General features: G+C 41.2%; 1 protein-coding gene across 6 annotated transcripts in view; it reads left to right on the top strand.

Annotated features, from left to right (window-relative positions):
* The window catches only part of CADM2 (cell adhesion molecule 2), a 1,018,160-nt gene that overhangs the window by 864,565 nt on the left and 133,512 nt on the right, over positions 1–20,083 (top strand). For all 6 annotated transcript variants that reach the window (XM_075909639.2, XM_075909649.2, XM_075909633.2 and 3 more), the window contains one exon: positions 15,600–15,690. In XM_075909639.2, the coding sequence (XP_075765754.1) occupies positions 15,600–15,690 (91 nt within the window). The remainder of the gene's footprint in view (positions 1–15,599; positions 15,691–20,083) is intronic.

Genomic DNA, 20,083 nt, shown 5'->3' with positions numbered 1-20,083 from the left:
TCATATAAATTGTGAAAGGAAAATAAATGTGTGTGGGAGGCGGGGGGAGGAGTTAGCTTTGGTTTAAAAAAATACAGGAGACTGAGAGTATGTCTACACTACTGGGTTATTTCGATATATCTTATTTTGAAATCGTTATTTTGGAATAGCTTATTTCAAAATAATGTGTCTAGACACAAAATGCATTTTGAAATAGTGTTTTGCTATTTTGAAATAGCACATCCACATTGATAGGATGCTGAATTGCATTTAAGGCCATCTGGAACTGGTTCTGGCAGGGCATCAGGTCAGAAGTTACCTTGTGTGGCTGCTGCCTGAGGCTATCTGAGACCTGTGCTTAAAGGGACTCCCTCCTCTCCTTCTCCCCCAGACTGCCGGTTCTAAGGTTTCCCTGTTTGCTTGCCTATCTCACTGAGGGACAACAAAGCATTTTTTTTTCTCTGTGTGCTTTGGTTGCCCTCACTCAGCACAACACAGCACTTTGCAGCATGGAGCCGGAGCCACCCCTGAGCACTCTGGTGCTTCTCCTCGATGTGTTTTTGCAAGCCTGGGAGCACATTCTGCAGGCAGTAACAGTCTCACCGGTGTGCCCCACTGGAGACTTGTGCCTCATTCCTCTTCCACTTATCCGTCCCCAACCTCCCTTCCTGCTGTACAAAAAAGACACGTGTTCATTACAACAAAGCCTCTTTATTGAACAAAACTGGGGTGGAGGGAGAATGAAACTGAGGTGAGACTGGGGAAAGAAGGTGGGAGAGGAAAGGGGGGAGGGGGAAACCTGGGAGGAGGGAGCTGCTAAGGGGAGGAAGAGAGAGGAGAAGCTCAGGGTTGGGGGTCTCGCCAGCCCAACTGTCTCCCAGCACCATGGGTGCGGGGCCCTCGGTGTCCCTGGGGGCATAGGGAGGGTAGAGAGGAGGAAGTGGGAGTGGAAAAAGAAGTGGGGGGAGGAGCGGTAGCTAGGGAGGCAGCAGGGGCTGGAGCAGCAGGAGGCAGCAAGCTCTGCCCCAGGGTCGATGACCAACTGGGGGGTACGGACAGTCCTGCCCCCCAGGATGCGGTCCATGACATCAAAATAGGGGCAGGGGTCTGGGTCTGCCCCTGGTTGAGAGCTATCCCCTGTGGCCCTGGCATACGCCTGCTGCAGCTCCTTTATTTTCATGCAAACATGCTCCTGGGTTCGCATGTGGCCTTTGGTGGCCAGGCTGGCAGCCATCCACATGTAAAAGGCCACAGTCCTCCATTTAGTGTGGAGATCATGGACATTGGAGGCATCCCCCCAAAACTGAATTAGGTCCCTGCTCTCACACTGGACCAGGTTAGGCACCTGCCTTTTCCGGCCCCTGGCAGGCTCCTGGAAGCTGGTGACTGGTCCTAGGGAGTGATGGAGGGCTGGTTGGCACTGGCTGCATGACTCCTGCTGGGGCCACTGGGTCAGGTACAGCGACTGCTGGCTCTGGGCTGGCAGGCTTGGAGCTGGTACAGACACTGTGGCCCAAGTCTACCCCTTTAAGGACTCAGGGCCGGGGTGGGGTGGAGTGGAGGGAGAAGAGATTTCTTGGTCGTGCCCAGAGTGGCCACCAGGGCACCCTGGGAAGGGCTGGAGGCCCCTATTTCAAAATAAGTGTCTACACAGCGCTTATTTTGAAATAGCAATTTCAAAATTGGCAGTATTCCTCGTGGAATGAGGTTTACCAATTTTGAAATAAGCCCTCTGCTATTTTGATTTAATTTTGAAATAGCGGTTTGGCTGTGTAGACATTGGTAAAGTTATTTGACATCAGTGAATTGACATCAGTTGCCATTAACTTTTCTGGGTATTTCAGGTCAAAGCCTATTTTTTATCTTTGTCAAGTGGTTAAAATGATATTGTAACTCCAGCAGAGAGTGATTTTTATTTTAGATAGTATAATTTTATTTCCTCCAAGAGCCATTAATTGGGAGGAGATATAACATTTTTGGGCTAATGTTGACAAGGATGTTCCTATACATAGCAGTTTAAAACTGATTAAATGTAAGAGATGTGAATAGCTGGTCTTTCAACATCTTTTGTAAGAGCTTATTTAAACAAAATTCAGGACAGTATAACAATGAAGGGAAGGAGTAACACTCAGAATGAAACACAAAGAATAGACAAGCATCTCTAGAGGTTTACCTGGGGGACTGTCCATAATAAATTAAAATTATAAACTCTTCTCTAAGGTTCATTAAACATCAGTACTTCTTAATTAGCTGGCATTTTTGCCTTGAAAGAACACTGGGCATTATATAATATTGTCTAGAAGATAAACACACTTTTGGTTACGTTTTTCTACATTACGTTGCTGTACTTGACAGGGAGATGAATGTCAATTTAAGGCTTAGGCCATTCTTTACCATTGTAGCTTCATTTTAGTTGATCACATTGATGTATTGTGTTGCCATGGTAGATGTAGTAGATGCTGCATTCAGTAAACCTTCCATAAATATCAAGGGAGAAAACATTTTAAAGATATTAACAAGCAAGGTAAAACTTGATTTTAATTCTTGATTGTTAGAAGGTGAAGAGCTAATTTAGGTGAAGAGCATCTTTCCAAGTATTGAGAAATCTCCTTTTATGCAGAATTCCCTGTCTTGTTTCTAGTTCTTGCTTTCTAATAAGCATCTAGTATTTAGATCAAGGGTAGGGAACCTCAGGCCCTGGGGCCAGATGCGGCCCCCAGCTTGCTTGGATCCAGACCTTGAGGCTCAGGGCTCCCCTTCTAGTATTGGGCAGCCTGCACTGGTGCTGCAGCCCCCCACTGCAGAGCTGGAGCACACAGAATTTACTAGCCTGGGCCCCCAGGCTCTGGTGTGTAAGAGGAAATGTGAACAGTGTTTTTCTCCTTAGTCTGGGCCATGCCAGTGAAGGTTTTTGATTTTGTTTGTTTTTTTGCTTCCCATTTGTATGTAGCCCTGACTGACCTTTCTGTGAGTCAGTGGCCCGACAACCCCAAAAAAGGTTCCCTACCCCTGATTTAGATGGATGGAACTGAATAGGCCTATATATTTCTAGCTTCCAGAAATTTGGGCTGAAAATTAGTGTGGTGTTTTACATGCTGCTTGTAATTATTACAACTGGGAGCATTGGCTGTTGGGAAGCACAGGAAACAGGAAGGAGTGGGGAGAAGATTGGCAGGGGCTGAGTGAGGGCTACTGAAGAGTTGCAGTAGCTGTGTGAAGAGGCTCCACTTTTGGTAAATAAAGTCCTGTTGAAGTTTGTTAGTACCTTGCTTGCATGGTACAAGATTTTGGTGACAAGGGCGGATCTTCTGCTTCTGAACCCACCTGCACCCTTTCTGCAAAGCCCAGGGGAGCCTCCAATAGCTTTTACTGCATGGATTCATATGTTTGATACTTATCTGCTTGCAATCAGGGCTAAAGAGATTTCTGAAGTAAGAAAGTGTGCTCTACTAATCCAGGGTTAATTCGAGCTAGGTAGGCAAATCAGGCAACTGGAGTTGCAAATGAAGCCCAGGATTTAAATATCCTGGGCTTTATTTGCATGTTCCCATCTGGCCACCATTTTTAAATCCCCCTTAGTTCGAACAAACTGCCCGCGGCTACACGCGGCAGTTTAAAATTAACCTGAACTAAGTCCTTAGTTCGGATTAACTGTTACTCCTCCTGCAATGAGGAGTAACAGTAGTTCGAATTAGGAGCTTTAATTCAAACTACCTAGTCCGTGCCGCGTGTAGCCACGGGCAGGTACAGGCAGTCCCCGGGTTACGTACAAGATAGGGACTATAGGTTTGTTCTTAAGTTGAATTTGTACGTAACTCAGAACTGGCTCCAGATTCAGCCGCTGCTGCTGAAACTGACCAGGGGCTGACTACAGAAAGCCCAAGGTAGAGTTGCTCTGCCCCCAGCTTCCTGGAATCAGCCACTGATTGGTTTCAACAGCAGCTGAATCTGGAGCCTGGGACAGAACAGCTGGGGCGCTGCCGGGTAGGTCCCCCCAGGACCAACCCGGCAGCACCCCAGCTGCTCTACTCCAGGCGTCCACAACAAAAGCCTGGTCTGCTGGGGGAGGGGGGGCGCACTAGCTGCGCCCCCCCCCCCAGCAGACCAGGGAGGCCCAGAGCAAAGCCATGGAGGCAGCGGGGTCCCGCGCCTCTACGGCTTTGCTCTGGGTGTCCCTGGTCCACTGGGGGGGGGGTCCCCAGAAGACCAGGGACACCCAGAGCAAAGCCGCAGAGGCGGGGGGTCCCGCGCCTCCAAGGCTTTGCTCCGGAGCAAAGCCTTGGAGGCGCGGGACCCCGCCGCCTCTACGGCTTTGCTCGGGGTGTCCCTGGTCTGCTGGGGACCCCCCCCCAGAAGACCAGGGACATCCGGAGCAGCTTTTCTCACCCCGGAGGACGCGGTGGCGGGACCACTGAGTGTCTGAGTGGTCCCGCCGCCTGCGAGTTCTGGGGCGAGAAAAGCCCCGTTCGTAAGTGCGGATCCGACATAAGTCGGATCCGCGTAACTCGGGGACTGCCTGTAGTTCAAACTACCGGGCTTTTAAAAATGGTGGCGCCAGGAAACATTCAAATGAAGCCCGGGATATTTAAATCCCGGGCTTCATTTGCAAGTTCGAATGACTGCATTAGCCACCCTAGTTCAAACTAAGGTGGCTAGTGTACACATACCCTTACTGAACCCAAACTTCACTTGGTATGCTATTTGAAAAACCAAATTCCAGTAAGTGGATGCCTGCCAGCAACGGTGACTTTTGGTGATTGCTGTGTAACTTCAGAGTTCTACATTGTCCACAGAGGCACTCCTATCCTTGGCAGAGATTTATTGGCTGCTTTAAACCTCAGGGTAGTTAATGGACGAATTGACCTTCCTCAGCAAAGCACTCTTGCAGTACACACACCTTTTTCAGCTGGGACCCAAGACCAGGTTGAGGAGAAACTTGCTTTGCTTATGGTTTTGTGCACAAAGTTAAAATGCAACATAATATGATGCCTGTACTACAGAAGTTACGGTACTTACCATTTTCAGTCAGGGAAGCTGTTTCAGAGGAACTTCAAAAACTTGTACAAAAGTACATTATTGAAGAGATTGACACATCTGAATGGGTTTCACCTATAGTGGTGACACAGAAGAAGAATGGAGACATTCGCCTTTGTGTGGACTTAAGGGAGCCAAATTAAGCTATTGTGATTGACAGCCACTCACTGCCTCACATAGAAGAAGTATTTGCAGAACTCTGTGGAGCAAAGATGTTTTCTACTCTTGATTTGCAGAACACATACCACCAGGGTATGCTGCATGAACACAGTAGAGATCTCACAGCATTTATTATACATGAGGGACTATTTCATTTTAAAGGTGTTCCATACAGTCTTGCATCTGCCCCAAGTGCCTTCCAAAAATGATGTAATTGATTGTGAAGAATCAGCATGAAGTTCAGTGCTATCTGGATGATATTATTGTGTTTGGAAAGACTTATGAGGAGCATGAGAATAACCTGCAGTCTGTACTAAATTGCATCAGCACAGCAGGTCTCAAGCGCAACTTGTCTAAATGCAAATTTAGACAAACAGAATTCTCCTTTCTGGGGCATACAATTTCACTGGCTGGACTAAAACCTGATCCAGATCATATCCTAGCAATTTCAAAGGTTCCTCCTCCCAACAGATTTGCAAACCTTACATTCCTTCTTGGTTATTACCTCCTGGTATACAAAATGTATTCCCAATTATGCTTCTGTCATTGAACCTTTACAAGAATTACTATGGAGAAGTTCAACCTTGGTGTGGACAACGGGATGCACAAGCTAGTTTGGAAACTGTGAAAGACTTGATTTAACATAGTCCAGTACTTGCACTATTCAGTCCTGCATTGCCCACAATTGTGACTACTGATGCTTCTGATTATGGATTTGGGGCTGTCCTCACACAACTTCATGAGGACAACACAGAGAGGACTATTGCATTTGCTTCAAGGACACTGAGTGATGCTGAAAGAAAATATTCTACAGTTGAAAAAGAAGCACTTGCTTGTGTCTGGGCTACTGAAAAACAGAGAATTTACCTGTGGGGCTGCACATTCAAGTTGTGCACAGACCACAGCCCTTTGACAACATTGCTAACCATGAAAGGACTAGGAAGAGCAGGAAATCATATTGCTAGATGTTCTGCAAGACTACTGTCTTTCAATTATGAAATGGAATATAAGCCTGGAAACCAAAATGTGATAGCTGATTGCCTTTCTTGCCTGCCTTTGTCTTCACCAGATAGTTCACTGGAGGATGAGGATGAAGTAGTTGCACTGATTACAAGCACTCTTACTGCAGTAACAAGAGAGCAATTCCAAGCTGCTTGTTTGGCATGTCCAATTCAACAAAAGCTACAGGAATTTCTGACAAAGTGATGACCCAGTAACCCTAAAAATCTTGATCCAGTTTTGCTGCCTTATTTTAGTATTCAGGATGAACTTTCTTTGATTGATGGCTGTGTGCTATGAGGTACACACCGACTACTTGTGCTAGAAGAATTAGTCAAAACTCATACATCTGGCACATGATACTCAAGGAATTGTCAGACCCAAACAATGACTATGGGATCTGTATTGGTGGCCAGGGATGGACTCCCAAACTGAAGCAATCATAAAATCCTGTGTCACTTGCCAAATGCATAAGACAGCAGTGACATGTACCCCACCATTACAACCTGTTCCTCTTCCTGATTCTGCATGGGAAAAAGATGTGATTGACATCGTAGGTCCCTTTGCTACTGCATCAATTGACTGTCATTGTGCCATCACTTTAATAGACTATTTCAGTAAATGGCCTGAAGTAGCGTTTACATCAAAAATCTTTCTGCTGCAGTAATTAAGTTCCTCTCTACAGTTTTTAGCAGGGAAGGTAACCCCAAAGAACTGGTTTCAGATGATGGTAGTCAATTTACTTCCCTGGAATTTGAAACTTTTCTAGCAGAGAGGAACATTTTACATAGAAGATCATCCCTGTATTACCTTCAAGCCAATGGGGAAATTGAAAGGTTTAACAGAAGCTTGAAAGAGAGTTTGCAAATGGCTAAACTAGAAGGGTGATCATGGATAACCTTCACTACTGATTTCTTGCACGCATACAGGGCTACATGACATACTACAACGCAAAGATCACCCACAGAGTTACTGCATGGAAAACAGATGAATATTAAACTGAACATTGTTGGATTGTTAAAGTCCAGACCTGATGCACCAAAAGAGGATGATATGAGAAAAACAGTTGAACAGAAGCAAGCAAACTACAGCCGGTTCCCGAGTTGCAAATGGTTGAGTTATGACCATTTGCATTTACGACCGAAGGAGTCGTAAATGCGGTACCTGAGTTATGAACCCAATCCGCACTTACGAACAGCACGGTCACCATCTAACTCGATGGGGCCCAAGTTACAAACACTTCGAGTTACGGCCAAGTGTTTGGTTCATAACTCGGAGAGAGGCTGTATAAGGCTTTCACAAACAAACGGCGGGGTGCTAAAGAACCAAAGTTTGAGTGTGGTTCTTTCGTTAGAGTAAGAAAACCTGGAATTCTGTAAAAAGGGGACCATAAATTCACATCTCCTCTTAAAATCATTGAGAAGAGGTGGCCTTGCACCTATCAACTTTGATGGGTTTGTATGGAATGCTTCTTATCTTGTACCTGCCTATGCACCAAGAGGAGAGGAGGCCAACACCCAGCCCGTGTTGGATGACTTCACTATAGTACCAACACAACAAGGCATTGCACTAGAAATGGGGTTTGAGAGATGGTCTGTAAGACACAGATGACCACCTGTTTGGACTAGAGACTATGTTATGTACTATTTACAGTGTAATATTTCTGCCAGCTGTATAGTGGCTTGTTCCATATTTGTTGCAGTGGTTAGAACAACCATGTTTATTTTATAATTGAGAGCACTTAAGAGAGGAGGGAATGTGGTGTTTTAGATGCTGCTTGTAATTACAGACAGTCCCTGGGTTACGTACAAGATAGGGACTATAGGTTTGTTCTTAAGTTGAATTTGTATGTAAGTCGGAACTGGCTCTAGATTCAGCCACTGCTGAAACTGATCAGTGGCTGACTACAGGAAGCCCTAGGCAGAGTTGCTCTGCCTCCGGCTTCCTGGAATCAGCCGCTGATCAGTTTCAACAGCGGCTGAATCTGGACTCCTGGAACAGAACAGCTGGGGCACTGCCGGGTAGGTCCCCGCAGAACCAACCCGGCAGCACCCCAGCTGCTCTACCCCAGGCGTCCCGCAACCAAAGCCTGGTCTGCTGGGGGGAAGGGGTGCACTAGCTGCGCCCCCTCCCCCCCAGCAGACCAGGGAGACCCGAGCAAAGCTGTGGAGGCGCAGAGGTCCTGCCGCCTCTGCGGCTTTGCTCCTGTCTCCCTGCTGTGCTGGGGGAGTCCCCCCCAGCACAGCAGGGAGACCCGAGCAAATCCACACAGGCGGCGGGGTCCCCCGCCTCTTCGGCTTTGCTCTGGGGCAAAGGAGCAAAGCCGCACGGGCAGCAGGGTCCCGCCGCCTGTGCGGCTTTGCTCGGGTCTCCCTGCTGTGCTGGGGAGTCCCCCCCAGCACACCAGGGAGACCTGGAGCAGCTTTTCTCGCCCCGGAGGACGCGGTGGCGGGACCGCTGCACTCTGGGCGGTCCCGCCGCCCACGAGCTCCGGGGCGAGAAAAGCCCTGTTCGTAAGTGCGGATCCGATGTAAGTGGGATCCGCGTAAGTCGGGGACTGCCTGTATTAGAACTGGGAGCATTGGCTGTTGGGAGTCTGGAAGAATAGGAAACAGGAAGGAGTGGGAAGAAGATTGGCAGGGGCTGAGTGAGAGCTACTGAAGGGTTGCAACAGCTTTGTGAAGAGGCTTCACTTTTGGTAAATAAAGTCCTGTTGAAGTTTGTTAGTACCTTGCTTGCATGATACAACAATTAGCCTTTGTTTTAAAGTGGATGAAAAGGGAGGGTGCAGCCAACACAAGGATGTCTCTTCTCTCACACTAGTACAATGGCAAGGAAATTCAAATCAAATACTTGAAAAGATCTCTCTGCTTCTTTCACAGATTTTTACCTGGCTCCAAAGAGAATGATTAGGCTGACTGTTTCCACACTTATCTGTGTGATTTAAGATTGTGACTCAGATAAGTTAGAATCGCAGTTCTACATGGATATTAACTGTTTTACAAAATGATGGGTTTTGCATTTCTGCTATGCTTTTTTTTAGAGTGAAGGGGAGGGGGATTAAGCATCAGGCTGACATTTGCAAGAGGAACATAATCATTCCAACATGTTTTATGAAGATATCTTTACAAGGCTTGCTCTCTAAAATGCTCAACTACTTTTCAACACCAGGGAGGCTCTGGATTTATGATGAGGATTATAAGTCATGAATTTTCATGTTGTCTTATGACAGATACTGAATGTCCCCAAATAAACAGGGTAAAGGAGGTATTGGCAATTAAGATTTATGTTTTCCCTCTTCTTTGGATTTCCTATCAAATGCTGTTGCTTCATCAGGTGCTCGTGCCAGTTTCCACACAAAGTGGTATGAATTCTGCTAGTGGCACTGCATGCACTGCTAAATGTTGCTAAAGGATTCCACTAACCACTTGGGGCTACGTCCTGGTTTTTTAATCTTCTTAACATTGAATTTAGCATATATATACTTAGTGTATATCTAATAGAATGTAAAATAACATTGAAAATATTACAGTGCAATATTGGAAGACAAAAGAGGCTTAACATATCTCCAGCACAAGTCTGTATCAGTCAAATATGTTCAGCAACATACATCATTGATTTAAATCTCGATTTAAAAACATAAGAACGGCCATACTGGGCCAGACCAAAGTTCCATCTTACCCAGTATTCTGTCTTAAGACAGTGGTCATTGCCACATGCACCAGAGGGAGTGAACAGAACTGGTAATCATAAAGTGATTCCTCTTCTGTCACCCATTTCCAGCCCCTAACAAATGGAGGCTAGGGACAGCATTCCTACCCATAGTGGCTAACATATATATTGATTGACCTAACCTCCATTAATTCATCTAGTTCTTTTTCTTCTTTTTGAATCTTGTTGAAGTCCTGATCTTCACAATATTTTCTGGCAAGGAGTTCCACAGTTTAACTGTGCACTACCTGAAGAAAAACTTCCTTTTGTTTCTTTTAAATCTATTAATTTTGTTTGGTGACCCCCCTAGTTCTTATGTTATGGGAACAAGTAAATAACTTTTCCTTATTCACTTTCTCCATACCTGACATGATTTTATAGACCTCTTTCATATCCCACCTTGGTCTCCTCTTTTCTATGCTGAAAAGTCCCACTCTTTTTAATCTCTCTTCATACGGCCCCCGTTCTAAACCCATCATCATTTTTGTTGCCCTTTTGTGAACCTTTTCCAATGCAAACATATCTTTTTTGAGATGATACAACCACTTCTGTACACAGTATTCAAGATATGCGTGTACCATGGTTTTATATAGCGGTAATAAGATATTCTTTGTCTTATCCTTTATCTATTTTTTAATCATTCCTAACATTCTCATGCCTTTTTGGACTGTTGCTGCGGCACATTGAGTGGATGTTTTCAGAGAACTATCCATGATAACTCCAAGATCTCTCTCTTGAGTGGTTATAGCTAAATAGTCCCCATAATTTTTTATTTGTAGTCCAGATTATTTTTTCCAATGTGCATTACTTTACATTTATCAACATTAAATTGCATTTGCCATTTTGAGAGATCTTTCTGAAGCTCTTCAGAGTCTGCTTTGTTCCTGTCTTGAACAGTTTTGTATCATTTGCAGATTTTGCCATCTCACTTTTTATCCCTTTCTCCAGATCATTTATAAATAAGTTGAATAGGATTGGTCCGAGTATAGACCTTTGGGGGACACCACTAGTTACCTCTCACCATTCTGAAAACTTACCATTTATTCCTACCCTTTGTTTCCTTTTAACCAGTTATCAATCCATGAGGGGACCTTCCCTCTTATCCCTGACAACTTACTTTACTTCAAAGCCTTTGATTAGGGACTTTGTCAAATGCTTTGTGGAAATCTAAATACTCTTTATCCACTGGATCCTCCTTGTCCGCATGTTTGTTGACACCCTCACAGAACTCTTGGATATTAGTAAGGCATGATTTCCTTTACAGAAACCATGTTGAATTTTCCCCAACAAATATGTTTATCTATGTGTCTGACAATTCTATTCTTGACTATAGTTTTCGCTAATTTGCCTGGTATTGATGTTAGACTTACTGGTCTGTAATTGCCAAGATCACCACTAGTGCTCTTTTTAAATATTGACGTCAAATTAGCTATCTTCCCATCATTAGGTACGGAAGCTGATTTAAAGGTTAAGTTCCAAACCACAGTTAATAGTTCTTCAATTTCCCATTTGAGTACTTTCAGAACTCTTGGGTGAATGCTATCTGGTCCCAGTGACTTGTTACTGATGTATTTATCAATTTGTTCCAAAACCTCCTCTAGTGATACCTCAGTTTAGGACAATTCCTCAAATTTAGCACCTAAACAGAATGGCTCAGGTTTGGGAATCTTCTTAACATCCTCAGCCATGAAGACCAAAGCAAAGAATTCATATATTTTTCCCCACAATGACCTTATCATCTTTGAGTGCTCCTTTGGCATCTCGATCATCTAGTGGCTCCACTGGTTGTTAAGCCGGATTCCTGCTTCTGATGTACTTAAAAATATATTTTACTCTTACTTTCTGAGTTTTTGGCTAGCTTCTCTTCAGACTCTTTTTTGGCTTTTCTTAGTATATTTTCACAATTAATTTGAGAGAGTTTCTATTTTCCTTACTGGGATTTAACTTCCATTTTTTTAAGTATGCTTTTTTAAATCTGTCACTACTACTTTTACTTGGTTGTTAAGGCATAGTGGTACTTTTTTGGTTCTCTTACTGTGATTTTTAATTTGAGCTATTCCTTGAAGTTTGGCCTCTATTATTTGGGAAGTCTCCATGGTCTCTATTCTTTCAAAAGTCTTTGAAACGTCTCCATGCACCTTGCAGAGATTTTACTTTTGTCACTATACCTTCTAATTTCTGTTTAACTAACTTCCTCATTTTTGTGTAGTTCCCCTTTCTGAAATTAAATGCCACCGTGTTGGGCTGCTGAGGTGTTTTTCCCACCAGAGGGATGTTAAATTTTATTACATTATGCTTACTATTTCCAAGTGGTCTAGTTATATTTACCTCTTGGACTAGGTTCTGTGCTCCACTGATCATCAAACCAAGAATTGTCTCTCTTCTTGTAAGTTTCAGAACCAGCTCCTCCAAGAAGCAATCATTTAAATTATCAAGGAAAAATAATGGATTTAAATCAAGTTTCCCACTGATACTACTTCACATATTTCTTAAACAATGGTGCAAATCTGATGGCTCAAACATGCTAATGTACAATTCAATACATTTACATAATCTAAGAGGGTATATACTTTATATAATTATTAATTTGATTTATATTAATTTAGGAAATAGTACATAATACTCAGTACTTGAGTTAGGCTACAGATGCAGCAGTACGTTAGGATTAAGAAATAAATTGCACACACAAACATAATACGTAATATTTGTTAAACTAAATCTTAAATGTTACATAAATGTTTCACATTTGTAATTGCAGCAGTAATCAGTTGATGGCTTTCCTTAAACTCTTTATTTTTTAAGTTTTTAATTTTATTAACTCTACTGGGTATGTCGTCAGAATCCTAACTGTATTGTGTCCTTATAACTTCTACAACTAGCTCTCATCTTTCCCACTACCAGTGTCATTTTGATTCATTCACTGAAACAGAAATACAAGTGTCTATGCTTTTTCAACTCTCAGCTGATTCCTTAGTTTTGTGTGAATAATACCAAACAATGAAAATAGTTTCTCTGTGTCTGCAAAGGAAATTACCGTAGAGAAAAGTTGGCTTAGCAATTGAAGGAACAAATGATGCCCACCAATTCAACAGTTACTTTTGTTCAAAACTACATCAGTAAACATGTACTGCTTATATGGTTTCTCTCCAGCCCTGAAATATATTATGACTGGCATAACTGAGGAGTGATTTTGAGATGCCCATGCCATGGCAGCATCTTCATCTTCAGAAGTTGGGCATCTATCTTTTATATCTGAAGATAATGTTTGCAAGAAAATGAGGTGGAGTTAGTGTTTCATTATTTGCTTCTTTATTGCCTGTAGATTAACTTCCTGGTGAGGTATTTCTTTCATCAGTTTCTTTTGAAGTGCCTTCAAAATTTCCACAGCATCTGAAATAGATAATAGATTCTAACCCTAGTTAACTAATTAAAGAAACCATAAGGATTAGCTAAGCTAAATATTTTTTATAGCAACTTCCAGTATAACAAAGAGCTTAGGAATTTACTTGTTAAATCACACTTTTATTAGAAGATAAGAAGAGAGAGAGAGTCTTGAAGAATGATGTATTTCAAAGTGAATTATTTAAGTTACTAACTAATTGATCAACATTGTACTTCTGACATACCCACATCTTCATCCATATCATGTTCTCCCAATAACCAGTTTTCCTTATGATGTTTATTTTTGCAGCTAGGCTCTGCATCTTTTTTCACTGCTTACAGTAAACACATTTTCCTTTTTTATCCAGGGCATGAATTTCTTTAAAATATTCCTGAATAAGGTGTCACTTATGGGCAGAAAGCCATGACAGTTTTTCTGTGACAAAAGCAGGGGGAATATAGGAAGCTCTTTGTGTGCTGAATAATGTCTTCCCTTTTTCTTTCCAGTCCGCTCTACTATTCCTTTCTGTGCTGCTTCCGTTCCTTCCTGTATCTTGTGTCATTTGTCTTTAAAACAGTGTTCTGACTAATTCTTCTGCTGTGGTTGGCCGAGACCCACCACCACATAAGCACAGAACAAAAACAATTGTACTCAGCCTGTTCCTTTCTTTGCACATATTTCTTTAGTCTCTAGAGAAATAGAAATTGAAAGCCCAGAATTTTCAAGAAGCAAGATGCAACTTAATTATAATGGTTATTTTCAAATGAGAAATTTAGTATTCTATTGATGATTTTTTTTAAAAAAAATCCTATTTAAATAAAAAAGTCTGTCTTTTTTTTTTAAATAATTGCTTTTCATTCGCCCTGTTCAGCTATAGGAGCAGGATTAGGGGGAGGGTGCATCAAATTAAGTAGGAACTGGGAACCGCATCAGAATGTTGGAAACAGCATTTCATTGATCTGAACAACAGAACAGTGTACATTTAATTTGCTGAAAATCCCTCTACCCTCTTATTTGTATCATTCACAAACACTCATTTAAAAGCTTTTTTTTAAATGTTTTTATTAATTTCAGATAGTGATGCCAGCCTTCTTGTTCTTGTTACTTTCTTTAAATCTAGTGTTCATGACTGCTTCAGAACTATCCTTGTACTTGGAATGACTTCTCAGTCCCACCGCTCTTGTTTCCTCTCTTCCTTATTTAAATTCAATTCTGTGTTTCACAATTTGTTGCCATCAGAATGACTGTGATGTAGCTCTTTTGACATTGTCACCACACTGCCAGCTCAACTAGGAATTGCAAATTGGCAGGGACAATACAAACTCTTATTTCAAAGTAGAAATCATTCATAATTAGCAAATGTACCCTGCATCAAAAAGTCACCTGAAAAACAAGTGAAAGATAACAGAAGTTATATTTGCCTATTAAGTTGGAAAATTTTCCTCTGCATAACATTTAATGCCTAGAGAAAAATACATCCAGCAAAGAAATTGTCTGTGTGTTTGTGTGTATTACCTTTAAATTACATGATAAACTTTTAATTGCATTAAAATATGCTTACAAGTCAGCTATTAAAAGGATTTAAAATAAAAGTCCTACTTTCAAATGTCTGAATGCACATTTTTATGTTGCATACTTCATTGCAACAATAGAAGGGAGGTAATTACAGTATGCAGAAATAGTATTTTAAAGATTTTAGGACAGATTACACTCTTTTATATAGTAATCATAGCAGATGTTTCAATCAAAATGATTTGCTAACTGTACTAAAAATGAGATTCTGTTTTGGGGCCTGCATTATTGCATTTCAGAAATAATATTCTGCATAATGTCTGTAACAAGGTATTTTATCTAAGAAACCATTGTAGGTTTCTTATTATTGATTCCAGGCTCCTTCCACAATAAAAGTGTAATTCAAATGTACATTAATGCATTCAGTCCTTTAATAGCAGCATTCATATCCATCTATAAATAGACAAAGAAACAATTATATGGAGTACTTGTTATTCATCCTCAGTGCTTTCTTTTTGTATTTCACTTTTAATTTCCAGACTTTAGAGCACTAATACAGTGGAGTTGTGTTCAATACAGAAAACTTGGTTTAGTCTGAAAATATCTGTGGTTTCTAGGTATATTAAATTTACTTTTCCAGTTGGAGAGGTCATTTTAGTGCCATTTTCGGAATGTTGAAAACAGCTCAAGGCTTCAAATAAATGCAACTTCAACTGAAAACTAGATCTGGACTGATGTTTTCTGAACATAAGAGAACATACTGTTACATAATAACACATTTTATTGTCCTTCCACAAATTGATTTTTTTCCCTTTTTTTCTAGATACGCCTTCAGTTAAAATCATATCTTCCAGTTCATGGCCAGAAGAGGGACAATCTATAGTTTTGACTTGTGAATCCAAAGGAAAGCCACTGTAAGTGATTTAAGAGGCAATATGCTTTTGCTATTTTCCTTATTGTGCTTTGATGGCAGACTGCTGCAAAAATCTGCTATTTTTGTTTTTCCTGGGGTTTAAAGTGATCTCCGGTGTATGAAAAACCCCTTGAAGCCTGTCTTCATTAACTGTCTGTGGAAGATTGTCTTTTACTTTGTCATCTGTTAGTTTTGAGAGAGGATTCCAGCAGTGAGATTTTTTTTTTTTTCAGTGAAAGGAGTGCAGTCACAGCTTAGATCATCGAACTGATGATAGTTGAGGCAAAACATCACATGAAAAACATTTTAAATCACCATGCCTGTGAGAAAATATACTGAACTTTCTGGCTACTTTGTCATTTACATGAAAATTGGAAATGTAATGATATATGCAAATCAACTATTCAGTTCTGACCCAATTTAAAAATAAAGTGTGCATTAAGAAAATGAATTGTAGACATCTCAATGATACTTGAAAATTGGTAACTATATCACTTCCAACATTCTTTTTAACAGCCAACTCTGTCAGTATTGAAATTGCACAGAATCTGCTATTTAAAAAAAATGTAAGATGCTTTCTTTCCAATTACAGTAAAACTCCAAGGCTTAACCCCTGATTAGAAAAGTAAATTCCCAGTTGTTATGTGTTTTGAGTTTAGACATGAATAAGAAGAACTGAAATGAGATGCCTGAATATATATCTAGGAATTCAAAATATATCTTTCATGTAACTGGAAAATAATATGCTTTGGAATATTCAACATAGGCATTTGTGGAATCACACTTTGATAATACTTACGTGCGAGATGCATGCAAAAGGTCATTTAGCACTTCAGACGAATTTTTCCTTGGTATAATATCACAAATGGCTTTGTGGGTTTACTTAAAATAGTATTTGGCCTTTGGGGTCATGTGGGTGAGAGTGTATTTATGGGGTTTTTTTAATCTCATTTGTACGAAATATGTATGTTCTGGTTTTTACCCATCCTTTAATTATTGAAGACAAAGAATATATATTTTGCCCTTCGGTCTTTAGAAGCTTTGGTATGCAGCAGATAACTATAGATCAACAATCTTATTGAAAAAAGGAGTCCCTTGTTTTACATGACAAAAGGAAAAGGCTCTTTTACTGAAGGAGGAAAATAATCTCTTCATTTTATCAGGAGATTTACTTCCAGACTATGACTTTGCAATTTCAGTGCTGTTACGGATGGCATTTTATGATGGCCATAAAGAATGACGTATTTTATCTTGATGCATTAATGATCATACATTTCAAATTCTTTATATGTTATGAAGGACCGTTAGCAGACTTCAGCGATATCCATTTGTACGGAAAAAAATTTATATCTTTATTTTATCAAAATATGCTGGGCTACATGTTCAAAATTTTTTAAATCAAATGGAGTGTTTGCATGAGTGGACTTCGTGCTTCTGAAACATTTTCAAAGAGGGCATAAGTAGAACCCCACTGGATTCTAGTGTAAAAATGTGTATGTGGTGGTATAGATGAATTAGGAAGGTAGCCAAGTAATTGTCAGAGGAGGGAACCTGTATGCATGTGGACTTAGTCTTACAAATGATTTGTGCTAATAATTGCATCTCTAGTTGTCCATGCTACAGAAACTGCTAACTCCAGCTTCTGCTACATTGCCTCATTAAATCAACCATTTTTTATGCAACTGCCAGTGATAAACAGGTAGCCACCTGGGCTACTTGGCATGATAATAGTGGCATCACTGTGGCCTCCTTTATACTAAGAGCGAAAAAGGAAATAGGAGGGGTCCGTAGAGCCGATCTGTGCCACAGGGTTTGTGGGTAATGAATTAATAAAGGTAAGGGGAGGAGGAGAATGAAACTCATGAGCCATGTGCACAGCAGAAAGCCCAATCACATCCCCAATGTGATTTGCAAGCCATAGGTTACTGTCCTCATTATTCCATAGTTTTGTGTGGTGGTTAAAATACTCCACTCTGATTCCTCTGTGGTATCTATTATAGTCAGTCATGCCAATCTATAGACATTAGAGAAGAAGTAGTGAAACAGCTACACACAGTAGAAGTAGGAATAAGGGATCTTCAGGAAAAGGGCTTATTTTCCGGAGAATCGCATCTAGACTGGCGCTTTTCTCCGGCAAAAACCCTGAGCCGGAAAAAAGCAGCAGCCATGTAAATGCAAATGCCGTGGGGGATATTTAAATCCCCCGTGGATTTGCAATTCCGAAGTGTCTCATTAGCATCCCTTTTCTGGAAAGGGATGCCAATGTAGACACAGCCACGGATGGATGATGCGTGGGGGAAGGATTCAAGGAGCAATGTAAATATGATGACATACATAACCTTGAGAACTACTACAAACTAGTGGCATCCCAAAGAGGGCAGTGGGGAAAGAATAAAAATGGGGTCGTGGCACTGGCTGTTTGCCCCACCTCATTGATTGAGATGATTTAGTTGAGGTTGATCTTGCTTTGGGTAGGGGGCTGGACTCAATGACCTCCTGAGGTCTCCTCCAGCCGTAGGATTCTATGATTGACAAGCAATGTTGAGTTAAACTGGGAGGGGTCATGCTACACCCTTCCAAACTTGATAGATCTACGACTTGAGTGTATTTTTCCCCCAGAGGAATTCTGCCTTAGGGTTTCATCCTCATGCTGATAGCCAAAATTCTCCAAAGGATGGTTTCCACTGCATTGTGATGTGTTCACATTCTGCAGTGCGAGCCATGGCCAGAGGTAAAATTAAGTGGCTGTGCCCTGGTTCTCAGCTCTGGCAAGAGCTGTCTGAGCTGCGGTAAAAGCCAGCAAGGAACTATTTCAAGAGCTGGCAAGGACCTGGGTTTCAATAGGGCAGTACCTGTAAGAAATGTTAAGTTATTTTCACCTCTAGCCAAAGTTTAAATGCATAATAGGAACATGTGTTTTAAACAAGTAAATAAAGCAAAGGAAAGCTTTGAGTTTAGATATGGTTTGTACCATTACATTCCTGGCATGGTGAATAGAGCTTTTTGATACTGTGGGAAAGGCATGTACCTTTGTGCATTTTATTGCCAATGTGTGATAGTGTCCTGGGACTCCAACTTAAAAGAAAAGGTGAGAAATTACTGTTCAATGTGCTATATGTATGGATAATATCAAGTTTTCAAATTTCTTTATGCTGGTAAAAATATTAAATCAGTGGTCACCAACCAGTAGATCGGGATCTATCGGTAGATCTTGAATCCTCTGACAGGTGATCCTGTCTGGTTTGGCTGGGAGGTATCAAGTGCTGGCACTTCAGCTGCCCCTTCTCCCCATTGCCCTGCTGTTCCCGCCCAGAGCCTCAGAGCTGCCTCCTGGGAGCCTCCTCCTTTTTGTGCAGAGTTGGGGAGAAAGAGGCAGGGGGTGCTGATGTCACTTTGTCCCCCTCCCCTGTACTCCATCTTCACAGAGTGAGGAGGGCGGGGCCTCGGTGAAGGGGTGAAATGGGTATTTGGGTTTGAGGTAGATCCTGGATTCATTTAAATTCAAAACGTCATCTTGTGTTTAAAAAGGTGGGAGACCACTGTGTTAGGTTTCAGTAAAGAAAATGTGGTCAGTCTGTGTACCTTGGAGGCTCTTTTACAAAAAAGATCATGTTGTACATTTAATTCTCTAGGAAAATGTACCTCTGTTACAGTGGACCACTTTGAAAAGATACATGACACTATGTTTCTCTATGTAATATGTAGCTCTAAATATAGAGGGAGCAACATGCCTTAGTTTTAATTTGCATTATATTTGAATTAAGGCACGATGATTACAGAATATCATAATATGCTAGATAAAGGAGTAAAATGGATACTTTCACCAACTTGGTATTACTCCAAAAAATTGCCCTTATTGAAATGATCACATTAGAAACATCCCTTTATTTTTATAAAAATAAGAGCAGTATAAGATATACACATTTTCAACATTTTTATGGGATTTTATATAATTTGTGGCTGTGCATATTTCCCCAAATGGGAATTTGTAATGAATCTAGCAGCATTAAATGTATTTTTCTTTGGTCTTCATTTCCTCTAGACCCATGCTACTCTGCAGGAAAATGTAGAGAGAGGTGCTATAATTAAAAACTGTGCAAAATCAAGTTTGTACCATGAAATGCAGCTCTTTCAACTCTGAATGAGGCACGCTGCATGATAATCAGATGATATTACAAACTCATTCACCTATAACAATCAATCTCTGGAAAATAATAATGTGCATTTCATACAACAAGTAAAGAGTTCTTTGTATTCATTCTGATAGGGGTGTGGAAATAATATACCAGATACATACAGCCCTGTGCTGTTTTCTATGCCCACCCTCATCAGTAGGTACAAAAGTTATGATCAGCAATAGCTTTTGTTTGTCAGGAGTCAGAATAGAGTTAGAG

The sequence above is a fragment of the Pelodiscus sinensis genome, chromosome 1 (genome assembly GCF_052426305.1).
Source record: "Pelodiscus sinensis isolate ZL-2025 chromosome 1, ASM5242630v1, whole genome shotgun sequence".
Lineage (NCBI taxonomy): Eukaryota > Metazoa > Chordata > Testudines > Trionychidae > Pelodiscus > Pelodiscus sinensis.
Note: the sequence above shows the minus strand (reverse complement) of the source record. Positions and strands in the feature narration are given on the sequence as shown.